The 26,513-nt window shown below is 40.3% G+C and overlaps 1 protein-coding gene across 3 annotated transcripts; it reads right to left on the bottom strand.

Annotated features, from left to right (window-relative positions):
• Positions 1-1,806: 1,806 nt before the first annotated feature.
• On the bottom strand, positions 1,807-9,861 carry LOC307035550 (uncharacterized protein). 3 transcript variants are annotated; one of them, XM_079675033.1, is made up of 18 exons: positions 9,075-9,861; positions 8,040-8,151; positions 7,777-7,909; positions 7,601-7,675; positions 7,037-7,432; positions 6,745-6,849; positions 6,404-6,636; positions 6,146-6,324; positions 5,463-5,556; positions 5,146-5,381; positions 4,814-4,928; positions 4,295-4,412; positions 4,125-4,216; positions 3,566-3,683; positions 3,367-3,468; positions 3,095-3,268; positions 2,458-2,634; positions 1,807-2,230 (listed from the first exon to the last, which is right to left on the bottom strand). In XM_079675033.1, the coding sequence occupies exons 2-18, from the start codon at positions 8,106-8,108 to the stop codon at positions 1,908-1,910; spliced, it is 2,739 nt and encodes a 912-aa protein (XP_079531159.1). In that variant the 5' UTR covers positions 8,109-8,151; positions 9,075-9,861; the 3' UTR covers positions 1,807-1,907. The 3 variants fall into 3 exon arrangements, with proteins under 3 accessions (XP_079531159.1, XP_079531158.1, XP_079531160.1); XM_079675032.1 differs by having other exon boundaries at positions 6,404-6,849; XM_079675034.1 differs by having other exon boundaries at positions 2,118-2,256; positions 6,404-6,849.
• Positions 9,862-26,513: the final 16,652 nt, after the last annotated feature.

The raw sequence follows: 26,513 nt of genomic DNA, 5'->3' as shown, positions 1-26,513 counted from the left end.
TTTCGGATTTCACATCGCATAAACACCATTTCCCAACGTGCATTGCGGCTAAACCATGAATCACCGAGCTGAGGATCTTGGTTATGGCTAGAAAGGATCCGTCTTGTGTAAAACTCTCGCGAGAGTTCGGCTGAATGTCACGTGGCTGAATGTTTACGTTTGGCAGGCAGCCTTTCAGTTACGATCGTTAACATCAGTTGGCCACAGCAAATGATGGTGAGAAGCTAAACTATCTATTAATTATGTCAATGACAGGGAGTGTGATCGTTGAAAAGCGGTCTTGCTGGTGTTCAAAGAAGAATGACAACACTGTAGATCACCAACACTATGGTTTATTTTTTATTCACAGGCAAGTCAACGTTGTCGCAGTAAAAGTCCCAAGATAGCTCCTGGTGCAATAAAATGTTCCCTTGCAGTGTTTTACTATTATGTCTGATGTTTCTCTATTAATATTGCTGCTGCATTAATGTGTATGTTGCATCATGTTACTGCTGTAGATGTGTTTCCGAGCCGCTCCGATTACAACGAGAGTTACAACGAGAACGTGACGTCATATTTACAATAGAAGGATCCTTTCTAGCCATAACCGAGGATCTTGCCTACGTCTGTTTCCGGTATTGTTTTTGACGGATGTATTTTGTTATACACACATTCCTTCACATTTAAATTAAAATGTACATTAAAATATTTCATGAGGCTTTCTAAAATGTTTTAAAATATAACTACGGTTCGAGTTGAAGAGTTTATAAATTAACATGAACCGAAGCTGTTGCCTGGTAACGCAATCGTGCAACGTCACGTCCGTTAATTCCACATCCACACACATCGATTTAATAAATGAATATAGCCTTTGTATCTGCTAAAAGAGGTGCCGACCAGCTGGGGCAACAGAAAATTGGCGAAATTGAGTGTGACTATTACAAATGAAATCATTATTATATTAATATTGATAATAATAACAACCGACCGTCGGGGTAGCATTTGCTTGGCATTTCCGGGTATATCTCCACTGGTTGGGCCACGTTAACAATACTGTGTAATTGTCACGTTTGAAGGGACGAAATCGTGACAGCTTCACGTCTCCCATCATGGTAAATCGTCACATGTTCACGTCTTGCCGTGATACCGGGTTGTGCTGACCATGTCCATGCCTTTATGACAACAGTGTACCAATCTTCTGATGGCTACTTCCAGCAGGATAACTCACCGTGTCACAAAGCTCAAATATTCTCCAACTGGTTTCTTGAACATGACAATGAATTTTACTCAAATGTCACAGTCATCAGATCCAAATCCTACAGTGCACCATTGGGATATGGTGAACGAGAGATTTGCGTCATGGATGTGCAGCCGACAAATCTGCAGCAACTGTGTGATGCGATCAGGTCAATATTGAGTGAAATCTCTGAGGAATGCTTCCAGTACCTTGTTTAATCTATGCCATGAAGACTTAACGCAGTTCTGAAAGCAGATGGGGGTCCAACCCATCCTAGCAAGGTGTACCTAATTAAGTGGCTCGTGAGTGTATTACTTAGCTCAATTTTTATTGTTAGTGTGTGTCTGTAGGAGTAAAGTCTAGACACATTCTTTGGATGTAAGCATTGGCTAATTAAACAGATCATGATTAAATGACATGATGATAATAAGGGTGATCACCAAAACCTTATACCAGGGGTGGGGAACCTCTGGCCCTCGAGGTAACTCAGATCTGAAGGTGACTGATAACTGCTAATGGCATTTACTTGAATACCAGACATAGTAAATGCAAAGCAGGATCATATAAAAAAAAAGGTAATAAACAAGCCATTCAATCGTAATACTCGTTTTAATACGTTGACATGCATACAACACAATAGACTTGTTAAGTCCTGTTCGTTGTCCTGTTTGTTGTCCTTATCACCGTCCTGTTAGTTTTCCTCATCACCGTCCTCATCACCGTCTTGTTCGTTTTCCTCATCACCGTCCTCATCACCGTCTTGTTCGTTGTCCTCATCACCGTCCTCATCACCGTCTTGTTCGTTGTCCTCACCACCGTCCTCATCACCGTCCTGTTCGTCGTCCTCATTACCGTCTTCAATGTCTTCCTCCATCATGAGAAAAGACGAGTCCGAGCCAATACAGCTGTAGGTGCTGGTGACTCTGCTCAGTTTCTGCTCCAGAAGATATTGATGGTGTAAAATACAGCAGTGCAGTCCCCTGTATCCCTCTTCTGTTATATCGCTTGGAGAAACTAAAATAAAAAGACAAAATGACAGTCTATGTAAGGCAACTTTTAGTTAGCATTGATGTTGGTTCCATATAAGCAATTTGAATGTTTAACTCCGAGGCTGTATATTAGCTAAAAAGATTTGTGATTCAGAAAAAATGCAATCATTACAGATGCTATTCAGTGATAGACATTTGACACTGGGAGGGGGGCAGTGGCAAATGTTATAAATCGGTATTTGTGGAACATACTTTGGTTTCTGATGTCGTCTTTTGTCTGATGAAGGAGGCGGTCCAGTTTGTCCAGTGCCTGCCTCAGATTTTGACAATGCTGGGTCATCTCCTTCACAATGATGACTTTCTCCTCTTCCATACGCCTGACCAGCATAACCTGGTCAAAAAGTCGCCTCTTTGTGCGCAGGTTCACCACTATAAAAAACACAAAATATAACAACCACAATGGTAAGGCTAATAAAACAAATAATATCAGTTTGTATTCAATCTTTTTTAATTAAATTGACCAAAACCTTAAAATCTGGTAAAAAAAAATTCAACCTCGCCGCTTGCTGAATTTTTTCAATTCTGTCTATGTTGGCAGAATTACATTCAGTATGTCTTGAGATTCAACATTAGTATGCAGTTCAGGGTGGTCAGGAAGGGTTTTACTGTTTCCATAGATATGCCTGTCCCAGTGAGATTAGACTATTAAGACTTGATAGGGCAACATCATACAGACCTTTCAATATAATTATTTTAAAATGATTTGTTGTGATCATGATGATTTGTGACACCTATGTTGATAGCTCTGTGTTACATTGGTGATTGTATTCTAGTACTTCAACTGAATTTATGGAATATCTAGGGCAAACAAAAACAAGTTGTTTCTTACCATCTCCTTGCGCCTCCCAGGGCAGAATGACATCCTCAGACAGACCGCATGCTGCTTCTGTGTCAATTTTCTCTGAACAGGCATCAATGGTGTTGTACTGCAGTATCCTCTCTCTGAGTTTCTTCTTGAGCTCTGTCAGTCTTCTCCGTTTGCGTTGCCTTGTTTGGTTGCTGTCTGTAAAGTAAAACAAAATACAAATAAACTAATATTAATAATACAAACAACAACAACAAGAAACAAATATTGTTTCTAGATAACGTAATAATAAATACCATTTTGTCGATAGAGGTCGTGTTTCTTTCTTCGGAGGGAATAAATAATTTCATCTATTTCTCTCTGGAGCTCCTCTTGGCTACTCTGGGCTCCATGTTTCTCTTGAAAACAGAAACAACAAGGTGTAATCATAAAACATGAAGCCAAATGTTTGGAAATATGGAACCAAATCTATACCACAGTGATCATATAACATACCAGTGGCTGCCCATTGTTTGACCTCCAACACCCACTGCTCCGTGTCCTCCAGGGAGATGTTCAGCTCTTGCTTGAGACTCTCAAGATTGTCCACTTCAGTTTGTGCTCTCTGTGTAGTCTGGTTAGAATGTTTAAAAGGAAAAAGTGAATATGCGTTCCAGTTGGTTGAGAAGGTTGTTTTTTACTGAATTCCTTTATGCACATTAACTGACCAGACAACAACATGAAATGCTAAACACCTTCTCTTCAAGGTTGGCAAGTATCACCTTAGTTTCCCTTTTTTTTCAAGATCAAGCAGGATTAACATTATTATTATTATTATTATTATTATTATTATTATCCAGAAATTCAGATGAATCAACCTATAGTGCTTTATTAAAAACAAACAGAACAGAGACTCTCTTGGCAGAACAGTGTGCCATGGCAGCACCATCATAATGAAATGATTGCAGAATACATTCAATTCAACAACATGTAGCTAAGGATGGTGTTAAATTACTACAACAACAAACTCGGATAGTCTTAATATACATTTTGAAATGCAGCATGGACGTCTTACTTTGACAAATCTCTTTGAGAGTGTCTTGTGGAGATTCTCCACCTTCCTGTGGTTCCATTGCATAGCCAGCACGGTTATCATATCTGCTCTAGCTGTAAACACAAAAACATGAAAATCCATGAGCTTTACAATGTGGCACTACTTCAAACTATTTGTTTTCCTCTACCAACCTGATTTGGTCATGTATTTTGTTGTCAGAGCTGCCCTTGAGAGGAAGCTGTTAACCTGTTCCACTTCCTCGCCGACAGTATTTCCAGCACCTTCCTGGCTTCTGCCACCCCACTTCACCTGCTCAGAATCATAAACAATGAGATCTAGCTATTTAGTTCAATATTATAATTTCTTGTACTGTACATCTTTAGTTATCATCAGTGTCAGGAGCAATTTCAGAAAGTTAAAATGTTCTGATATTGAATTATGCTTTGAACTACAATGTCACAACTGCAGTTATTTGAAGCTCTATTCATTCATTATTTCTACAGTGCGGATATATTTACTAAAATAAACATAATGGGTTTTGGAAGCCTATCCTTGTGACAGTCTGTTTTGTAACAATTTTGTCAACATTTGTAACTATTACAATTATTCCACAGGCTTGAATAGAATATACTACATGATATTCTTATGTGCACTACAATTTCTAAAACATTTGAATCTAGTGACACAAATGTTTAACTTGCATACTGTACCTCGCATTTGCCTGTGTGGGCCTTGGCGTGCATTACAGAGAGAAAAGGTTTCATCTCTGTAAGTGGTTGGAGCTCAGGCAACTTTGCTGCCATCTTCTCCAAATAAGGCCAGTACCTGTAATGACAAAATCAATTAGCTTTTCCAGTTGCATGATGGCATAATAGTAAAAAGATAAACCAGGTCCTTAAAATTACCAGTACAATCCTTGTAACCAACATCAGCATTTATCCAAATGAATGTTTTTTTTGCTTTACATCTACTGGATGTGCAAGAATTAAATAGATAACACGTTTCCCACAAACACTTCCAATTTTGCAATAGTTATAACTACCTGCAGGCAACATCCATACAAAAGAATGTTGCATTCGCAACTTCAGCCAGCTCCTTCTGCAGGAACATTGGGTAGGCATATATTTCACCACGGTAGTGATTTAGGCCTTGTAGTAAGATGCCATGTCTGCACACAGCTATTTGCAGTCCTTCCTCATCCACCTTGGCCCTGGACTTGTGTGAGGTTTCTCTGCAAGCTGTGAATGTTGCCGGTCCACAAACATCACGACCACTTTTCTGAAATAGACACAATCTGTTACATTTAACCCTGTGCTAAGAAAAATAAATAAAGGGTTAAGGGATTGAATAGATTCTTACAATCGTCATCTGGCTCCTGATTTTGTCGACAAAGGCAGACACTTTACTGTCCTGGGCAATGAACAGTCCATCAAATAGAGACGGTTCATCTGTCCTGCGAAATTCGAGAAAGACATTGTAAGCAACATTATCATACATACATAAGTTTGATTGTGTCCTCTATTTAATGTGGCCAATTTGCTTTTGCCATAACATTTTCATAAATGTGGAAAAGGTCTTTGTGAATTTGATCTGTAATTCTGTGTAAAGTCTTTTGCCACCATTATTTAACATTAGTGAAAAGTTTACTGACTTCTTGTAAAAAGGTAAAAATAAAAGTACATCCTTTATATTGATGGGCATGGAATAGGGCAGAGGAAGGCATAGAAAAAGGTTCCTGGGCAATTTAATACATTTTTCATGAAGCGATTATATCCAAAACTGGTTCTTAGCTCCAACATATCCAACTAACGTCAACCATTTAACATTTTAAAGTTGAGTTAACTTTACAGGCGTCATATATAATAATTTTTATGAATTGGATTTATATAATTATGTGTAATTTCAAACCAACTATTGTTTTCTGATGGTCTACAAACTTTGGAAAAAGAAATTGCAGAGTTGGGGAAAGTTAGACATTTCAGCAAAGACATTCAGCTTAGTCAATAAAACAACAACTAAAATGAGAATATGATTTCACACACCCTCTGGACTTCTTGAAGCGATAATGCTTTCTATTGCCATCTACAGCAATAGCCAGCATGTCAGGTGTGCATGCTGGGCATTTAAAGGGCTCCACCAGGCATAGATCTTCTTGTCTGTAATTACAGAAGGCAAACTCCCGAAAGACTCTGTGGAAGATATCGCTACAGATTCTGCCTGTCTGGAAAAAAGAATGGTATTCATTTGGTTAATTAAAAGTTTGGTATTCAAAAATCTTGAAAACCACATTTTATTCTTACCCTTCCTGTGGAAAACGATCGATGTTCAAGCATTTTTATAAATACTTGCTGGGATAATGCTGGGCTGGCCAATTTCATTTGCTCGAATGATGTGAACACATCAAAGTTAAAAATAATTTTGCGGCTGTCGGTTGCTGGCCAGTATTTGTATCCCAGCAAGTCACCTATGCTCGGGGACCATTTGGCGGAACAAATTGGGCAGCACACAGAAGGCAGACGAACGTTGTATGGACCTGAGAAAAAATATAAATGTGCAATTTGACAGCTATCTATGCAATGTAGGACAAAAGTATAATAGTAATCCTGTATTTCTGCTTGATCGTCTTCTGGTGGCAACAAACCATTGATAGTCACCAACACGGTCTGCTTTCCTGGGATGATGGTGAAATCTTGGCTTGGACCACAGAAGCAGATTTGGGATGGCGGAGGAATTGGAAGCAGACCCACTGCAGCAAAGACAATTTCAGAGATTCATATGCATGTTAGGACATGTTAGGAAATGTAGTCAATACAAATTGAGACATTTTAACTGTTAAAGCAAACTTCCGACATGGTGAAAATGATGCCGCTGTATATGTAGTGCACATTAGGAAACCATGGTAAGGGAATATGTAATACCTTATTTGAACCCACCTTGTTCACAGAGTCCATATTGGCCACTTTCATCCACAACCACTAAGGATGTGGGAGGAATAGGTCTGTAAAACCCATCAAACATGGCTTCCCTGTCATGGAAGACATGTTTACCATGGATAATAGGGTCACATGCCGGACAAAGAAAGGGAGTTCCTGGTGGAACACAGTCCAAGCACCGGACCACAGCATCAGCAGTTTTGCATTGGAGACAGGAACGTGTAGTGACAATCTCTGCAGCCAATTTCAAATTAAGGAGCTCTGGCATTGCAGCTCTGAATTTTTGTTCACGTTTCAACTGTCTTTGGGTCCATGTTGATGCAGTGGGTGTTTCTTCTGATGATGCAGGGACAGTGAGAGAACCCAACAGGTTTCTCAGTGTCTGAAGATGTTGATCTAAAATAACAAAATATAAAACAAATCATGGAATTTAGTTTAATTTAAAAAAGATATTCCATACATGGCTTTTCACTTTACAATGTATCATGAACAAAGCTATTACATACTACAAACAATTACCTACATTTCAAGTTGAAGGATAATTTAAGAATTCATTGTGCATACCAAGACTTGGGACCTGTAGAGGAATCTCATGTGTCTCCTCGACCTCTGGGGACTTCTGAGAGCTGGAAGGTTTAACTGCATAAAACAAAGTACGAATTTATGGGAAACATTATTGAGGACCGACCAACGACATTAAAACTTAATGAAACACTAGAACTAGATTATATTTTACAGACCAGATCGATTCTTATTCCAATGTTGGGCTATAATGTTCCCATCCAGGTCCCTCTTCCTCCAGGAAACATTTGATCCTTGCGTTATTTTCTTTGGTATCTTCTGTATCTTCGGTTTCTTTGGTTTCTTTGGTATCTTAATATATAAATATATAAAAGAGATTATATATTTCCCTTAATTGTTGCACACACATCTTTGTAATGTGTGTGTCTGTTATCATTTGAGTAAATGTTATAATACATTTTTTTGATAATGTTGTACTTGCCTTATTTGCCAACTCATCTGCGAGGGCATTCCCTATCTCTAGCCATTCATTCAGTTGCTTGGATGCCATTTTTAAGTGAGGATAAAAAGGGCAACAACAAACAAAGGATGAACTGACATACAGGGAGGGAGAAAAACAAAACAAAAGACAAGAAAACGAGAGGGGTGAAAGAGAGTAGGAAGAGGAATATGGCTCTGAAAAGAACCGTTGATTTTTTTATGATAATAGGCTACTTCATATAATTGAATTGATAGATGACCTGAAAAAAACCAAACAGATGAACTCAGATTAGCTGTGCTACCATGTAATTTAATTGTTGCTTCATAAATAAGCATTCGCCAAAATAAAACTACAGGCACCAAAATCAATCAAGTCCCAGGTAAATCAGTAATTACAGGGAAATATATTTCTCTTTTTAACTAGATGTGATGCTTTCACAAAACTTAAGTTGAATTAGCGAATGTTTAAAGTAGTAAAACAACTATGACCTGATGATATTCAAGTGTTGAACTTACCCTAACTATCATTAATGCAACATGTTAGGTGACATTTCGAAGAAAGAAAAAGTGTGTGCATTATAAAAAGCGCCATGTAAATGTCAACTATTATTATTATTATTATTAAAGTGCCATTTCCTTTCGCATTGTTTACGTTCATATCATGTCCTGGTCTGGTTAGCTGAATATACATACTTTTGCCATTGTTATGTGTTATGTCACGTGCTACCAAGGGTTTTGTTTTTAGGCAAGATTTTAGCTCCTTTTGTGCGAAGGAGAAAACTCTCCCTACAACTTGTTGTAGACGAACCTTCTTATATTGCAATACATATCCGTTAGCGCATATAAGCTAAGCGCTAAGCGCTAACCTTTACAGCCATGCTATTGCTAACAACATGCATTCGCCTATACTGCCTATGCCACGGGCCAGCCCTAAAACGTAAAACTGAAATATCGTGGTTAAACATGCTTAGTAGAAAAACGACAGGATTAATTAAAAGCGTAAACAAATCAAATGAAATACAGAAATCAGATTTACCACTTGTAAAGCTCTGACGCTCTTTAACAATCCTTCTTCTTCTTCATCTTCTTCTTCATCTTCATCTTCTTGGCTCGTCGCACTTTTATTGATGCGCAAGGTTAAAGTTCACGGGATTACGATCGTGACAAAACGTGACAAAAGGTTGTAATAAACTGCTGCTAGAAATGAATAATGGGAAAGCTACGTGGCTATGGGTCGTAATATCGTGATCAACACTGCTTAAACAATCGACCTATTTGGTCGTTTTTTGTAGGAGGACAGGCTGTGTGGGCCTGTTGTTGGACTGATCCACTGCAGCTTTATAGAAGCTTTAATTTTATTTCGTTGCAAGTATTGCTTTTACTTGTATGTAAATATTTTTCTGCTGTCGAGGCTTAACATTACATGCATAGTTTTGAACTTTATCTGTGCACTGGTTTGTTTGTTTGTAGGCAGATGATTTAATGTTAAAATACAAAGTGTAATTTTTCATTAATGAGCCCAAGCAGAATTTACATCATCTTTACAACGGATTTGTGTTTATTTGTAGGCCTATCGATTTAATGGGCTTACTTTTGATATTTGGATTTTGTTTTGATTTGATTTTGGATGTCAAATTGTTATATATGAGAATGCATTTCTCCATTGTTGATGGATATAGTTATTTATTAATCATTTGATAATTAGCCGGTTACAGACAGCCCATTGCTTGTCATTTCTGATATCTGTGTGGTGTTGATGGACAGCTCCTTTAATAATTGTGTGTGTGTGTGTGTGTGTGTGTGTGTGTGTGTGTGTGTGTGTGTGTGTGAGAGAGAGAGAGAGAAAAAGCGAAAGAGAGAGAAAGTGTGTGTGTGTGTGTGTGTGTGTGTGTGTGTGTGTGTGTGTGTGTGTGTGTGTGTGTGAGTGTGTGTGAGAGAGAGGTGTGTGTGTGTGTGAGAGAGAGAGAGAGAGAGAGAAAGTGTGTGTGTGTGTGTGTGTGTGTGTGTGTGTGTGTGTGTGTGTGTGTGTGTGTGTGTGTGTGTGTGTGTGTGTGGGCTTCCAACATGTTTCTCCTGTATTCAGTGCTCCATTTAGGTTCAAATTTTAATAATTTGGATGTCAAATTGTTATATATGAGAATGCATTTCTCCATTGTTGATGGATATAGTAATTTATTAATCATTTGATAATTAGCCGGTTACAGACAGCCCATTGCTTGTCATTTCTGATATCTGTGTGGTGTTGATGGACAGCTGCTTTAATAAATGTGTGTGTGTGTGTGAGAGAGTGAGTGAGTGAGTGAGTGAGTGAGAGAGAGAGAAAGTGTGTGTGTGTGAGAGAGAGAAAGCGAAAGAGAGAGAAAGTTTGTGTGTGTATGTGTGTGTGTGTGTGTGTGTGTGTGTGTGTGTGTGTGTGTGTGTGTGTGTGTGTGTGTGTGTGTGTGTGTGTGTGTGTGTGTGTGTGTGTGTTTGTGTGTGTGTACAGCTCCTCACTGCTGTGTTAGCGACTGTAGAGCTTCCAACATGTTTCTCTTGTATTCAGTGCTCCATTTATGTTCAAATTTTAATAAAAAAAAGTGCTTTGAGAACGCATTATATGGCCTCTGTATTTATGGGAAGGTGGGCCTCGAAAAAATTTAAGACTTAAAAGTGGGCCCTGAGTTGGAAAAGGTTGGGAACCACTGGCCTAAACTATAGGCTCCACTTCCCTGAATGATCATAGTGACAAGGCAGTTCCTTGAACTTGGCATTTTAAATAAATTGCAATTTATGTATAAAACCATTTTTTATTTAATACCATTGCAAAGACAATCTCTATTTATTCAACATATATAATGAATGTGAGTATTAGGTCAACGTCATGTATTTTGGTGTCTGCAAAAGTAAGTGACAGTACTTCCACCTTTTCTGTAGAATGAACCAGCTCTGCATGCATCCCCTGGATGTTATTTTAGCAACTGCTTTCATCGCGACGCGATGTTTACAGTGAGAACAGCTGTGAGGTCCGTGCAGAAAGCAGAGCCGTGTGTAAAATATATATCGCTCAGTATAAAAGGCCTACATTACTCTCTGAATTTGTATACTGTAGTTTAGTAGATATCTACAAACAAAGAGTCAATATTTTTCTAAGACCATTTAGTGCTTCACATAATAAAATACACAACGGCTGTAGCCTGATTATGCTTTAGGAGCTGTAGGTGTGTGTGGGTGTGTTGTTGTACAGTGCGTAGATGCGGCGGACAGACAGGTCTCAGTTGGTTTGGTGTCCTATGCTTACTTTTAATACTTAGCTACTTATATTAATATAAATATATGTGTGTGTATGTGTCCGCATCTGTAACCTGTTATTGTCTCATTATACCGCACTGTCAAGGAATTAAAAGTAAATATATAAGTCGTCATGAACACATCTATCCATCAGAGTGCTGCTGTGCCTCCTGTCATCATTGATGGACCGGATGTCTCTTTAAAACAGGGGTGGGGAACCTCCGGCCTCCGGGCCGTATACGGCCCGCGAGACCATTTGGTACGGCCCTCGAGGTAATTTATAAACACACGCAAAAAAGAAAAAAATTGAAGAAATATAGACCGCAAAAAAAGAAAAAGAGCGAGTACCTGTTTTTCCTGGCCAAGATTAGGGTCCTTGACCACAACACGAACCTAACGTGTCTGACAGGGGTGCAGTTTTGACAAAGAGCACCAGAAAGCCAGAACGCCGGTCCGGCACTTGAGAAATTGCAGTACCCATAAGGAGCCGTACACATGCCGCAGTTTTTGCTTGGCTGTGTCTTTAGTTCAAAGCCCAGTGGTGATCTGTTCATCTGTCATACTGATCATACAGTCAATAACTTTGTTGTTATTAGCATCTGGTTAGCTAGCTATGCTAACGAATATAAGAAGCTTTTTCTCCAACCAGTGAGGTAAAGGCACATCTTTATCATCATCTTTATTTATTTTATCTTTATTTATCTGTTGTTATTTTGTTTTACTTGCTTGTAAGCGCTTTGAGCACCAGGAAAAGCGCTTTATACATGTAATGTATTATTATTATTATTGATATGATCATTATAGTTATAAAAAAATAAGACAATAAAGTAAACAGGTATAAAATACTATATGACAGTAAAACAAAGTTGTTATTAATAAAGAAGAATACAGTTTGAAAGGGGAGTGATTTGTAAAATATCCATAAAGAAAAAGAAAATCTGCTTACAGTTCTGTTTCATATGGATGTTGAGAGATGCCATAGATCTCTTCATGTTGCTCTCAAAGTGCACCAGGTTGATGCTTTTAACTTCAATATTTAAAAACAAATCTTCCCGGGGAGCATGCCCCCCGGACCCCCCTAGAGGGTGTGAGGTACCCCCCCACCTTAAATCATGTCCACATGGATATGAAACTAAATACATTTGCACACATCTTGTGTCCATATCTTTCTGTTGTGGTGGTCATGCCACACCATGCACGAGCATGCATGCGCGAGTCATGGTAAGATATCTGGATTAAGAGGTTGCTTTTTCTTTGCACAGCATGAAAGAAAGGCGAAATGAATGGGCTGTGATTTTAGTTTTTTTAAGCAGAGGTCAATAATTTGTACGGCCCTCGGAGGATGTTGAAAAAATTGAAATGGCCCTTGAGAGGAAAAAGGTTCCCCACCCCTGCTTTAAAATGACCGCTCAGAGGAGAGGAGTTCTCATTTCTCTAACCGCCTGCTGCTTCCACTCCTCTCTCCTCGGTTCCCCTCCTCAGTCATCCGCTCGCATCTCCTGTGGGCGGCAATAAGTCTCAAGGATAGGAGTCGAGGAGAGGAAATTGGAGTATTGAGAAACCTCTTATGTCCCGCATTTGAGTGACAGTCGTGCAGAAAGGCTGTGACTGTAATTTACCAACGCAGCAACTTTATTATTTTTAAAAGGGTTACGAGGGTAACCGCTAGGTACAGCTTTCGCTCATTTATATCATCATAGTGTTTTGTTTGTTGATCTATTCATGAACTGACTCGTGCTCCATGTTTAAGTGTTAGCCAAGGTTTTTTAATGAAGCCCTTGTTCCGGTCCCTTACCGTACATCTGTATTCAAACTAGGGATGTCCCGATCACCATTTTTTGCTCCCGATCCGATTCCGATCATTTGATTTTGACAATTTGCCGATACCGAATTTTCCCGATCCGATCTTTATGCAATGCATTAAGAGAAAAAAAAAAAAAAGCATTCAACTGGTCCCTTAAGGTTATTTTTTTATTTAAATTGGATATTCTATCCAACATGGATATAGCTTCTTTCTTTCACAGCAGCATTGGATCAGTTCAGTTGTGCAGCATTGGATCAAAACAAAATAAAGCTTTCAGTACTCGTTAGCTTACTGCTACAATTAGACACTGCGCCCTGCCCACTCTGTTGCCAGATTTGAGAGAAATAAGCAACCAGGTCTATGAAAACAAGCCCCAAAGAAGCAACACATACATGATGTTCTGTAATTTGAAACCAAAACTAAGGCCTCAGGATGACTTTAAGACTTGAACATGGTCATTTTTGTTTTGTAACATTGAATACAAAATGTAAAAAAAAGTATTTAAAAAAAAAAAAAAAATCCCGATCGCCGATTTATTTTCTCCCGATTCCGATCTTTTGAAAATCACGTGATCGGCTCCGATCCCCGATCACGTGATCGGATCGGGACATCTCTAATTCAAACATAGGTCACAACTATGTGGCGACACCTTGTGGTAGGAGTGTGTATCTATCTAATCAACACATCCCCCTTTCTTTGAGGTAATATAAACAAATAGTGCAACATCAATTTTAACCAAACATTTTGATTTCTCTACCATGCCATAACAAATAAATATCTCGTCTAATGTACTCAGACTGCTAACCAGCACAAACTTGAAAATTGTCTAAACATTTACACCATTTTAACATCCATTAAACCAGTCTCTCAATTACAGATTCAGTCTATCTGGTTTTCTGATTTCCCTTGTAGATCTTCTGACCACATGTTCACTTGGAGTGTTAGTATCACAGTCTGTCTGTGGTGAAGGTGTGGACTCAGACTCAATGATGGATTCACTGAGCTGTTGACCAGCCTCTTTTGTTTTCATAAGACTGCGACGATTGCGTCTGAAGATTTGTCCTTCCTCTGTCCTCACAGTGAAGGATCGCGGTGCTACTTCCTGAAGAACAGTGGCTTTAGTTCTCCATCCATCAGGACCCTCAATCCTGGAGAGACAGCAAGCGCATTTCGTGGCATCTGCGGGCAGTGGCAAGTACTTCCGGCATCTGCCACAGAGGCCGCTACTCCGTGGTATCTGTTGCAAGTATATGCCACAGCCACAACTTGCCGTGGCAAGTAAATGCCACAACCATGCCAGTATATGCCACAACTTATATATGCCACAACTTGCCGTGACAAGTATATGCCACAACTTGCCGTGGCAAGTAAATGCCACAAGTTAAGAGTTAAGAGAAGGTTTACCGTAGCTGCCACCCGCCTTCCGTGGCAAATGCTGATATTTAAACCCGTATTTATCGCGTAAAATGTCGCTGTTTTGGCATGACTTTATCGGACTGATCTGTACACAAGACTGATGATCTGTTACTGATGGTCCGATCATATTTTTTAAAAAGATTAAACATATGTTCAGATTTTACTTGGAGAACGTGGTTTGTTAAAATAAATAAACGTGCTATTTTTATGATAATACTCAAGATATATTATTAGTAAGTTGACATAAAGATCTAACATTGTTGACCAGAGGTGGGAAATAGGCTAACTTGTATACTCAAGTACTGTACTTGTGATTTAGAAATAGCCTAGTTGTACTTTAGTTGAGTATGTAAATGGTATGTTACGTAGTAGGCTACTTACCCCACTACAACTCAGAGGTAAATTGTGTAATTGTAGCCTACTCCCCTACATTTATTTAATACGCTACCTTTAGTTACTTACTACAGATTCTGATTAATGATGATACATATAATCAAGTCTTAAATCAGACTTTATAGTTACTCCTGGAGTAAATTCACAAGATACCCTACTACAGTATACAAAGTCATTAAAACTAGCTGCACCTTTACCAGCTTTGAGAACACTTTCATGATCAATCATTATAATGAAAACATGTAATATGCACTTTCAGTATATTGTTATGCTGATCATTTTGCGCTTTTACTTGAGTAACATTTTAATGCATGACTTTTACTTGTAACAGAGTATTCCAACATTTAGGTTGGCTACTTCTACTTTTACTTCACACTAGAATCACAAGGGGTCGCTGTATAGCCTACCTAAAACCACCAACGTGTCAAATGAACGAATGCATTGATTTTCAAGGTACAATGTTATTTTATTTATCATACTAGAACACAATGAGTGTTGCCACTACATTGCCGTGGCATGTGCCTTGGCATTTGTGGCATCTCCCACAGAGGCCACTACTCTGTGGCATCTGTGGCAAGTATATGCCACAGCCACAACTTGCCGTGGCAAGTAGGCTATATGCCACAACTTGCCGTGGCAAGTATATGCCACAACTTGCCGTGGCAAGTAAATGCCACAGATGCCACAACTTGCCGTGGCAATTAAATGCCACAGATGCCACAACTTGCCGTGGCAAGCATATGCCACAACTTGCCGTGGCAAGCATATGCCACAACTTGCCGTGGCATTTGCGCATGCTGAACGGGAGTTGCCACAAGATGCCAGAGTTAAGAGAAGTTTTACGGTAGCTGCCACTCGCCTTCCGTGGCAAATGCTGATATTTAAACTCGTATTTATCGTGTAAAATGTCGCTGTTTAGGCATGACTTTATCGGACTGATCTGTACACAGGACTGATGTGCGATCTCTATTTTTCAAAAAGATAATAAATTATCATTTATATTCAATTTTACTTGGAATAGCCTACGTGGTTTGCTAAAAATAAACAAACGTGCTATATCTATGATAGTATGCTAAACATAGGCCTATATTGTAATAAAAATAAAATATTGGCAAGTGAGCGTTGCAACGCAAGCCCTTGGCAATTGTCGCTTCTTGAGGGGAGTTTCCACTGCTTGCTACGATAACCAGGTGTATTGTTACTAGTAAAGACAAATAATTAAAAATAAATATCTGTATTGACACAGCAACGTGTACAATGGTGTTATTAGACTTGGCTACAGACTTAGGGCAGCTGTAACTGATTGCAGTTGCCACTGCTAGTGAGATGCTAAGATTTATATTTTATAAATGAGGCAAAGGACAGTTATATTTGATTGTACACATGTATAAATGTGTTATTTTAAATCCAGGCATATGTACTTAATTTGTATTATTTGCGTTGTTAATAAACAGATTAATGTCATTGTATCTGTTTTGTTGTTTAATATTTTAATTCTGGTTGAACATTTTTATTTAAAGGCTTCAGATTATTCTTATTAGATATTGATATCGGTGAATCCAAACAAACCATGTTATTCCGTTAAGACAATCATGACAGTATATTAAAAATCAAGACACAATGCATGCTTTTTTATCCATCCTTTTATTGCGTTTTGAAAGTGGTGAACAATTAACATGAAGAATGTTCTCTTAAGCATGATACTCCAAGCAATCCTCATTTAACCGTATAAAGTTGATTTAATATGTTGAGGAAAGAGGGTTACAATGTAATATAATTACACCCTTGTTAAAACTTTTTGTGTGCATCAGTAAAAAGGTTATATGTCATGCATGCAAATATCAAATCATTGTGTTGCTAATTAACATAAACAGATTTTGATATGATACGTTGTATTTAATTTATTTATCTAAAATGTTGAAATCTTTGCGTTACAGCAAATAATAATAATAAAAAGAAACAGGAAATAATTTACACATTATTAGTAGATATTTATCTACAGAGTATCTAAAGAATAAACAATATAGCCTACTGAATATGTAAGAATACACTACAATAAACCATCTCACTAAAACCAATAGAAACATATATTTGTCTTTCTTAACCCTTTCATCCATGAATTATGAAAGCCTCACTCAGGATTTTTTTACCAATTGTTTTTATTGCTCTTGGGGCATGAAAAACAAGATTTTAACTTTAGTTTATTTTTATCTATTTTTTTCAAATTTAGAACATTTAAAAATACATTAAAAAAAATAATTTTAAGGATGATGTTTTCCTTATTAATAAGTCACAAATCACAAACTCAGTAAATGAACACTGACATAACAAAAACACAGAAAATGACCACTAGTTGTCATAAAGTAAAACAGTAACAATAGGAAATTACAGTCTTTTCAAGTGAATGTATATATTTATATATAAAACAAACAATAGAAGCACACTTACTGTCAAGTAGCCTATACCAACATTAACATAAGATAATCCTTATGTGTATTATGTATGATGGAAATCCATCAAGGGTGAAAGGTTATATCATGTGCACAGCTATTGCTTATGGCAATGAAAATCGTATTGGTCCCGCCATGCGTTTTAGAAGGGGGATGATTTTAACCGTTTTTATTTCAGGGGGGATGCCATCCCCCCTCAACTCGAGTACCGACTATTATCATAAAAATAGCACGTTTATTTATTTTAACAAACCACGTTCTCCAAGTAAAATCTATAGAACATATGTTTAATCTTTTTGAAAAATATGATCGGACCATCAGTAACAGATCATCAGTCTTGTGTACAGATCAGTCCGATAAAGTCATGCTAAAACAGCGACATTTTACGCGATAAATACGGGTTTAAATATCAGCATTTGCCACGGAAGGCGAGTGGCAGCTACCGTAAACCTTCTCTTAACTCTTAACTTGTGGCATTTACTTGCCACGGCAAGTTGTGGCATATAGCCTACATGCCACGGCAAGTTGTGGCATATATAAGTTGTGGCATATACTTCCCACGGCAAGTTGTGGCATGGTTGTGGCATTTACTGGCCACGGCAAGTTGTGGCTGTGGCATATACTTGCCACAGATACCACATCTGTGGCATATACTTGCCACAGATACCACGGAGTAGCGGCCTCTGTGGCAGATGCCGGAAGTACTTGCCACTGCCTGCAGATGCCACGAAATGAGCCAGGCCCTACTGCAATCCTGACGGTGTCATTACTTGATAGTAATGGAAGCTGCTTAGCTGTTCTGTCATAGCATGTTTTCTGCTTCATCTTTTGTTGTTGTAGTTGGTGTTGCAGCTTTGGGTGTCGCTTTTGCTTTGAATAGCTTGGCAGTGTGGTGCGTAACTTACGATTCATCAGAAGTTCAGCAGGTGACAGTCCACACTCCAGAGGTGAGGCTCTGTAGCTGAGTAAAGCGAGGTATGGGTCTCAGCCACTCTCATCAGATTTCTTTAAAAGTTGCTTGAGAATGTGAACTCCCTTTTCAGCTTTCCCATTTGACTGTGGATAATGAGGACTTGAGGTCACATGCTTAAAGTCGTACTGTTCAGCAAATTCTTGCCACTCTCTGCTGTTGAAACACGGGCCGTTGTCACTCACTACTGTGGTAGGTATGCCATGTATGGCAAAAATTGATTTTGAATGTGTTATGACAGATGTTGATGATGAGTTTGATAGTAGTGCCATTTCAGGAAAGTTTGAGTAATAGTCAATGACCACTAAATAGTCTTTACCTTTGAGATGAAACAAATCCATTCCAACTTTATCCCATGGTGCTGTTGGCACATCAGTCACCATCATGGGCTCTTTAGTCTGTTTGTTTCTGTGTGTCTGGCATGTGTCACACGTACCAATCATTCTCTCGATGTCTTTATTTATTCCCGGCCAGAAAACACTGTCTCTCTGTCTCTCGCCCGTCTTTTGCATTTTTCAACACCCAGATGACCTTCATGTATTCTTTGTAGTACTTCCTGTCTCAATGCGCGTGGAATGAAAATCCTGTGTTTTTTCAGTAATAATCAATTAACGACACTCAGTTCACCTCTGATGTGGTAGAAGAGCGGACAGGAACCTACAGGCCATTCATTTAGCATATTTGCAATGACACACTGCAGCTCTGTGTCTTTTGCTGTTTCTTCAGATATCTGTCTGGACTTTGTGTCTGATACAGGAAGAGCAGCAGACACCATGTTCACATGACTTTTCACATCCTCTTCAGTTGTACTCACATTATCCACTGTAGGTGCTCGTGAGAGAGCGTCAGCAAGTATCAGGTGCTTTCCAGGTGTGTAGATCAGCTCAAAGTCATATCTCTGCATCTTCATCATGAGACGCTGTATCCTTGGTGTCATTTCACTTAAATTCTTTTTAATGATGGATACAAGTGGACGATGATCTGTCTCTACTGTGAATGAAGGTAGGCCATAAACGTAGCTGTGGAACTTCTCCAAGCCATAAACCAGTCCCAGACATTCTTTTTCTATTTGAGCATATCTGCACTCAGTCTGTGTCATTGACCTGGATTCATAGGCCACTGGTTTCCAATGCTCACCTTCAACTTGTAGGAGCACTGCGCCTATTCCATCCTTTGAAGCATCTGTTGAACCTTTAATCTTCTTTGTTGGGTCAAAGAATGTCAATACAGGTGCAGTTGTGAGCGTCTGTCTGAGTGTTTTCCACTCTTGCTCATGTTTGACTGTCCATTTAAACTCATTTTCTATGTGCAGGAGCTCACGGGTGCAAGATGTCTTTGCAGATAGGTTTGGAATAAATTTACCTATGAAGTTGACCATCCCCATCATGCGAAGTACACCTGTCTTGTCTGTGGGCCTTGGCATATACTGTATGGCTCTGATCTTTTCTTCGTCAGCTTGTACACCTTGTGCAGAGAGCTTGTCTCCGAGAAAGACAACTTCTTGAACTCCAAACTAGCATTTACTCTTGTTAAGCTTGAGTCCATACTTGTGTATGCGCTCCAGCACCTTTTTCAGCCTCTCATTGTGTTCTTGTAGTGTAGAGCCCCACACAATGATGTCGTCAACATATGCTCGAACACCATCCAGCCCCTCAATGATGTGCTCCATCGCTCTATGAAATATTTCGGATGCTGAGATGATCCCAAAGGGCAGTCTGAGGAAGCAATATCTGCCGAATGGTGTATTAAAGGTGCAATATTTGGTGCTGCTTTCATCCAGTTTCAGCTGCCAAAAGCCTTGAGACGCATCAAGCTTTGTGAAGAAGCTGGCACCTGCCATTTCACTTGTGATTTCCTCACGCTTGGGTATCTGATAATGTTCACGCTTGATGTTTTCATTAAGATCTTTTGGGTCCATGCACACTCTTAAATCACCACTTTTCTTCTTTACACAGACCATCGAGTTAACCCAGTCTGTTGGCTCCTCAACTTTTTTTATCTCTCCGAGCATTGTCATTCTGTCGAGCTCTTTCTTTAAGCGATCTCTGAGTGGCGCTGGAACTCTTCTTGCAGCATGCACAACTGGCTGTGCATTTTCTTTGAGCTGGATTTTGTATGTGAAGGGCAACACACCAAAACCCTTAAACACATCTGCATAACTCTGTACTATACAATCAATAGAGTCATTTGGTGTACTCACAGTTGTGTTGATGCAATACACTCTCTTGACAAGTAACAAATCTTCACATGCTTTATCACTCAGCAGTGAATCAAGTCCATCAGCGACAACAGAGAAAAGTAGGTGGTGCACTTTACCTTTTGAGGTTACCTTTAATATGCACACACCCAAACTGTTGATTTTCTGTCCATTATAATCTTTTAGTGCCTGTGTTCTTTTTTTAATTTGTGGCTTATCTTTCATTGCCTTGATGTCAGACAGGCTCATCAGGTTTTGCACCAGTATCCAGTTTCATAGTTATTATTGTCCCGTTAATCATCAGTGGAGCTATCCATTTGTCTTCTCTGATTGAATTAACCTCTTTTTGCTCAGTTTCACAGTTCACCATGCCAACAAAAAAAGTCTCACTTAAATCATCGTCTTCCACTATGTTTACAGACTTTCCTTTCTTCCTCTCATTTCCTTTTGAGAAGAACTGCTTAGCAAAATGGTTTTGGCCCTGGCAATTAGAGCATTGCTTACCAAATGCCGGACACTGTCGTGGTTTGTGCTTCGAGCCACAGCGCTTACAGCTGAATGTCCCTTCTTCTGACCGCTGTGTAGGCCGCGTCTATGCGCGCCATTTGCCTTGGCTGGAGACCGCACCAACTGCTGCGCCATCACTCACGTTAGCCGCTCCCGCCATCTCGCTGAAAGTCCTGACGTGCATTTGGGACAGCTCGCTTGCATGGCAGATTTTTATAGCTGTTTCACATGTCAGCTCCGTTTCCCTTAGCAGCCTTTCTCTGACCTTTTTATCCTCCACGCCAAAAACGATCTGGTCCCGTATCATGGAGTCCTTCAGCGTAGCAAAGTTGCATGACTGTGCTTTTAGCTTCAGGTCAGTCAGAAAGCTATCAAAAGGCTCATGCTGCTGCACACGTGAACGGAATACATATCCTCTCGTATGTTTCGTTCTTTCTGGGAGAGCGGTGGGCATCAAATTTCTCGAGCACTTTATCCAGTTTGTCTTTATCAGCCTGCTCTTCATTCACAAAAGTATTGTACACTTCTATCGCCTGTGGGCCTGCTATAGTTAGCAGTAGCGCTACCTTCCTAGCATCCGGCTTAGTTTCCAATCCCATGGCCGTGATGTAAAGCTGGAACTGCTGCTTGAAGGTCCGCCAGTTGCTGTCGACATTTCCCGAAAGTTTTAGCGTCTCCGGTGGCTTTAACGAATCCATGTCGCTTGTCACAACTCCTCACTTAATGTGTTTTTATTGTACTTCATAATTGACTGCTGGTACCGTGTTTTGTTTGTTGATCTATTAATGAACTGACTCGTGCTCCATGCTTAAGTGTTAGCCACGTTTTTTTAATGAAGCCCTTGTTCCGGTCCCTTACCGTACATCTGTATTCAAACATAGGTCACAACTATGTGGCGAGACCTTGTGGTAGGAGTGTGTATCTATCTAATCAACACATAGTAAACTGTGATGAGCAAAATCAGTGGTTCTAGACCTTTGGTTCAACCCCTAAAAGGGTACCTTAGTTAGCAAAACTGGCTATATTGTTGTGTCATATTTCAAAAAATGTAATTTATTTGATGAGATTAATATGGTGAGATATCAGCAGCCAATGATGTAGCTTATATTGTAGGTTGCTGGTTGCTAGTAGCATTGGCAGTAGGCCTATAGGCGGGGAATAGTTGCGCCATACTTATTCAAATGACAGAACTTTGCTGGACAGAAGCTACATCGGCAACCACTCAGTGTCTCAAAAAATTTGTTTTTTGAAAGCTGGTTGGCAGTCTTTGTTGATTTTGAACCGAGCCAGGCTAGCTGTTTCCCCCTGTCTTTGAACTTAGCTAAGCTAACTGGCTGCTGGTGTTAGCTTCTTATATATCGAAAATGTCACATTTAACGCATGCATGGAACCAAGGAGGCTATTCTTTAAAAAAAAAAAAAACACTGGATACTCTATAGTTGTTTAGCCCCTTTGTGTTTTGTGTCTCTCTGTAGTTGTTTTGTTTCCTATTTAAAGTCATTTTGTGGTTCTACAGAGTTGCTTTGCAACTGTTTGTAGCCATTTTTATTTTGTGTGTGATCGCTTTGCCCCTTTTCTTGTAGTGGTTGTGAGTTTCTTTAAAGGCGCGTTCACACCAAGTACTTTCCCCACAAAGGTTCCTGAGAACTACGATTTAGTTGGGTTCACACCAAAAAGTCCCAGGAACTAAATTAGTTCTAGAGAACCTTTTTTTACCCCCTTTTCAGTCCCTGCTAGAGAGCAGGGACTTTCGTGGGAGAAAAAGGTTCCTGTGTCTGATTGGCTGGGCGGAATGCAAACCACGCCCCATCAAACTCCCAACAATTTTTGTGAAGCCGCCATTTTATTATCCTCACATTGCATTATTAGCATTAGCATTAGCCCAGCGCAGAAACTATGGAGATGAGGAGGTGTCGGCGTTCTGGCCGTTTACTCGGAAGTCTTCTAATCTACTCTATATTGCGCTGCTTCTACTGAAGCCAGTCCCTAACTCCGGGGACTTCCGGCCGGGGATTTTGGGCGGCAGTATACGCCCAAAGCAGAAGAAGAAGTGACATCCGCGGCTTCATTTGCCTAATCCACCCCCAGAAACTAATTTCCGATGTGAACGCGATCTGTACTTAGTTCATGAGAACTGAAGAGTTCTCAGGAACCTTTGTGGGAAAAGTACTTGGTGTGAACGCGCCTTTTGTGGCCTTTTTGCAGCTGTTTTAAGTCTCTTTTTGTACTAACTTTAAGACAGTCTCTGTGACCATTGTGTGTCTATTTGCAGCTGTGTTGTGTGTCTTTGTGGCCATATGGCATCTTTTCCTGTTTGGTATACAGGTAAATATGACATTATATAAGTGAAGGCCTGGGGGGTTAGAGGCCTGACAGTATCTGTATAGCCTGCGCCCAGTATGTACAGAGACATGCCCCCTCCCAAAATTCTCTCAAAGGATAAACTGTCATAGATGATGATTGGGTGTTAATCAGAATTGACTTAAGAGGATGAAAGTAATCTCTCTGTCCTGACCCTCTTCTTCCCCCCTGAGATTTCCTCTCCTCTTTAATGTCTCCCCTTTATTTTTTATTCTCTCCTCTTCTTTTCAGTCCCTCTTTTAGTCTACAAATCTTCCACAGGTCTTGCCCTCTCCCTTTTCATTACCTCTGCCTACTGAATCATTCAATTTCATCATTTTCTTCCCATGAATCATCTGCCCAGTGTGTAGCAGGGCCGCTCTGACTGCAGGAGGCGCTAGTGGTGTCTGCAGCCCCCCCACCTCTATCTCCATCGTCCCCCTCCACTGTGTCTGTGCCTCCCCCCTCACTCGCACCCCCCTTTCTCCATCTCCCAGCACTGCAGAAGAGGCCTCTTTCTTTACCCCCCAACCCCCCCCCCGGTACTCGTGTCATTGTCCCGGTTCGCGTGGCACCCTGAACCAGATGTCCTCCAGCAACATGCAATTTTCAGAGGATGTGAATTACATGAGGAAATGTTGAACCCACAACACACAACATCACATCCACTCGCACACACTCTCCTACACCCCCCACCTCAGTTTCCTGCAGGAGGCGCCATCATCGACTCCACTGCAGCCGTTGCACCATGACAACCTGCTACATGTCCCCCTCTCTCCTCCTTCCTCACCTCACCCCCCTCAGATCTGCCTCCCCCTCCTCTCCTCTTACCTTCTGATGGTCATGTGATCACAGCTCAGGTACTGCAGGCCAGGTGGGGGCAAATTCTAAACTGACCTGTGGCCAGTTCAAGCAATTAGCCCCCCCGCGTGCTGTTAAGTACGAGTGAGGTGTTAAGAAAGCAGCCTGCACCTCTTTGTGTCTGGCACCATACACACAAACGTACACACACACACACACACACACACACACACACACACACACACACACACACACACACACACACACACACACACACACACACACACACACACACACACACACACACACACACACACACACACACACACACACACACACACACACACACACACACACACACACACACACACACACAGGCCTTGCTGTTTCCCTCCTCCAGCTGCAGGGGGCGCCAGTCTCGACACCACTATCACCTGCCCTCCCCCCACTCCTCCTCCTCCCATCTCACCCCCTTCCTCTCCCATCTCTCCCCCCTATAGGCCCCTACTCCTCAGCATGCCCCTACCACTTCCTCCCCTCCTTCAACCTCTCCCTTCTCTTTGCTTCTCCTCCCTCGCGCTCCCATTCCTCTCCCCTTCCCCCCCCGCTCCTTTACCCACCCCTTTCCTCTTGTCAACCCCTCTCTCTCTCTCGCCTCCCCTTCCCCCTTTGAAAGGCTGTTAGGCGCTCCTTCTGCACACAGCACTGCAGATGAGGCCTCCGCCTCCCCCACAGTCTGCCGGGCCTCTCTCACTCTCTCTCCTTCAGCCTCCCCCACCACTCCTTCCCTCCCTACCTTCCTCTCTCGCACTCCTTACAACAGCATAGCAACACTGACTAGCGAGCCAGGCAGAGTCTTGCCTCCCTCCCTCCCTCTCTCCCTCCTGCACTGGGGTAATTTCCCTCCATTTTAGATTCCTCATCCCAGGGCGGCAAAGGATGGCATTTTTAATGAACTACTATGAGGTAAAAATAGATGAAGTGAATCGACGCATCTTCACTCAATTCACCTGTGTGTAGGATAGTGAGACTCACAAGGTGTCAGTGATCAATCCCTACTCTGGGAGAGTGCCATCCGTCCAATGGTGCAGCTCATCAAAGGGTTAATAATGTTCCATCTCTAATCATAGGTAACATGCAGGCAGGGGCCATTTGATAAAGCTAGGAGGTTTTATAGCTTTCTGGCAAACATACCATGATAACATGTTTCATGTTTTCTTAAAACATCTGGATGTGCTCCTGCCGTTCAACAAGGTTTACTTCAAATGTGTAGCTATCACAGATTTCTGTCAGCCAGCTGGATTTAGGAACTGAGAGCAGAGGGTTTCACACAGGTACTGAAGTATATTTTCAACTTGGGCCCTGTTAAAGGCACAATGTATAACTTCACCATGAGCATTTAAAAAAACTAGAAGAACCTCTTTGAATTATAACACAAACATTAAGTTCACTTGAAAATACATGTTTCCTCAAATCAAGTATGCTTAGGTGTGAGATGCATACTGTTGGAGATATAATCTGTAAAGATGTCTGCCTTCTCTGGAATATAATGGAACTAGATGGTAGAAACAAGGCAGATATCTTTTCAGCAAATCTCGACAAAGAAATGCAACGCTGGAGGAAAAATAGGTTTGTTTGATTTTGGTGTTAACTGTCCCCTTCAAAGGTGACCATATTTATATTTATTTTAGAGATATAAAGAAATAGCATCCCACCTGTCACCGTTCTATCTAAAAATGAATAAGCAATGTACATATTCAAGATAATTGATATTCAATTTGCTCATTTTAACTGTTCAACAAATACCTTTCAATTATTTCAGTGAAAGTATAATTTGCATGATGTCACTTACATTCGATTTATTATATATAACAAATAATACTAATTTACCAATAAAAAAAGGAAAACTATAAAAACCAAAAGACAGGCATTTCTTGTGCCACTGTTTGAATATGATCATCTTCCTGGCTGCAGGCTGGTATATGCAGTGTTGTGCTGACTGTAAAGTTAAAAGGCAAGATGATATCATCAGTCTTCAAATCCTACTGAAACGTCATTCCTTCCCCTTGATAGCTCATTGTATTTAAATGTATTAAAATAAAATGTTATAAACATTTTTTATTTGGCCAGTCCCTGTCGTCCCATTGGTTTACACTTTGGATGACATTTGGCTGTTCAACTAGTGCAGGCACTCTGTGTAACCACTTGTGTATACATCATTTTTTTATGATCCCTGCAGTTATAGATTCCCGTTTTTTTTTACGAGGCTTGTTTCAAGAGTAACTACAAAAAAATGAAAGGTTTACAATACTTTCAGTTTTTCTGTTGAT

This window comes from Notothenia rossii, assembly GCF_949606895.1.
Source record: "Notothenia rossii genome assembly, chromosome: 4".
In the NCBI taxonomy this organism is placed as follows: domain Eukaryota; kingdom Metazoa; phylum Chordata; class Actinopteri; order Perciformes; family Nototheniidae; genus Notothenia; species Notothenia rossii.
This window is presented reverse-complemented; position numbering and strand designations above follow the sequence as displayed.

Excerpts from the sequence above, each read along its gene's own strand:
- LOC307035550 (XM_079675032.1), bottom strand. The coding sequence starts at position 8,108 with ATGGCATCCAAGCAACTGAATGAATGGCTAGAGATAGGGAATGCCCTC. Across the intron at positions 7,676-7,776 it reads TTGGAATAAGAATCGATCTG|TTAAACCTTCCAGCTCTCAG; the intron begins GTCTGTAAAATA and ends TGTTTTATGCAG. Across the intron at positions 6,325-6,403 it reads GATCGTTTTCCACAGGAAGG|ACAGGCAGAATCTGTAGCGA; the intron begins GTAAGAATAAAA and ends TCTTTTTTCCAG.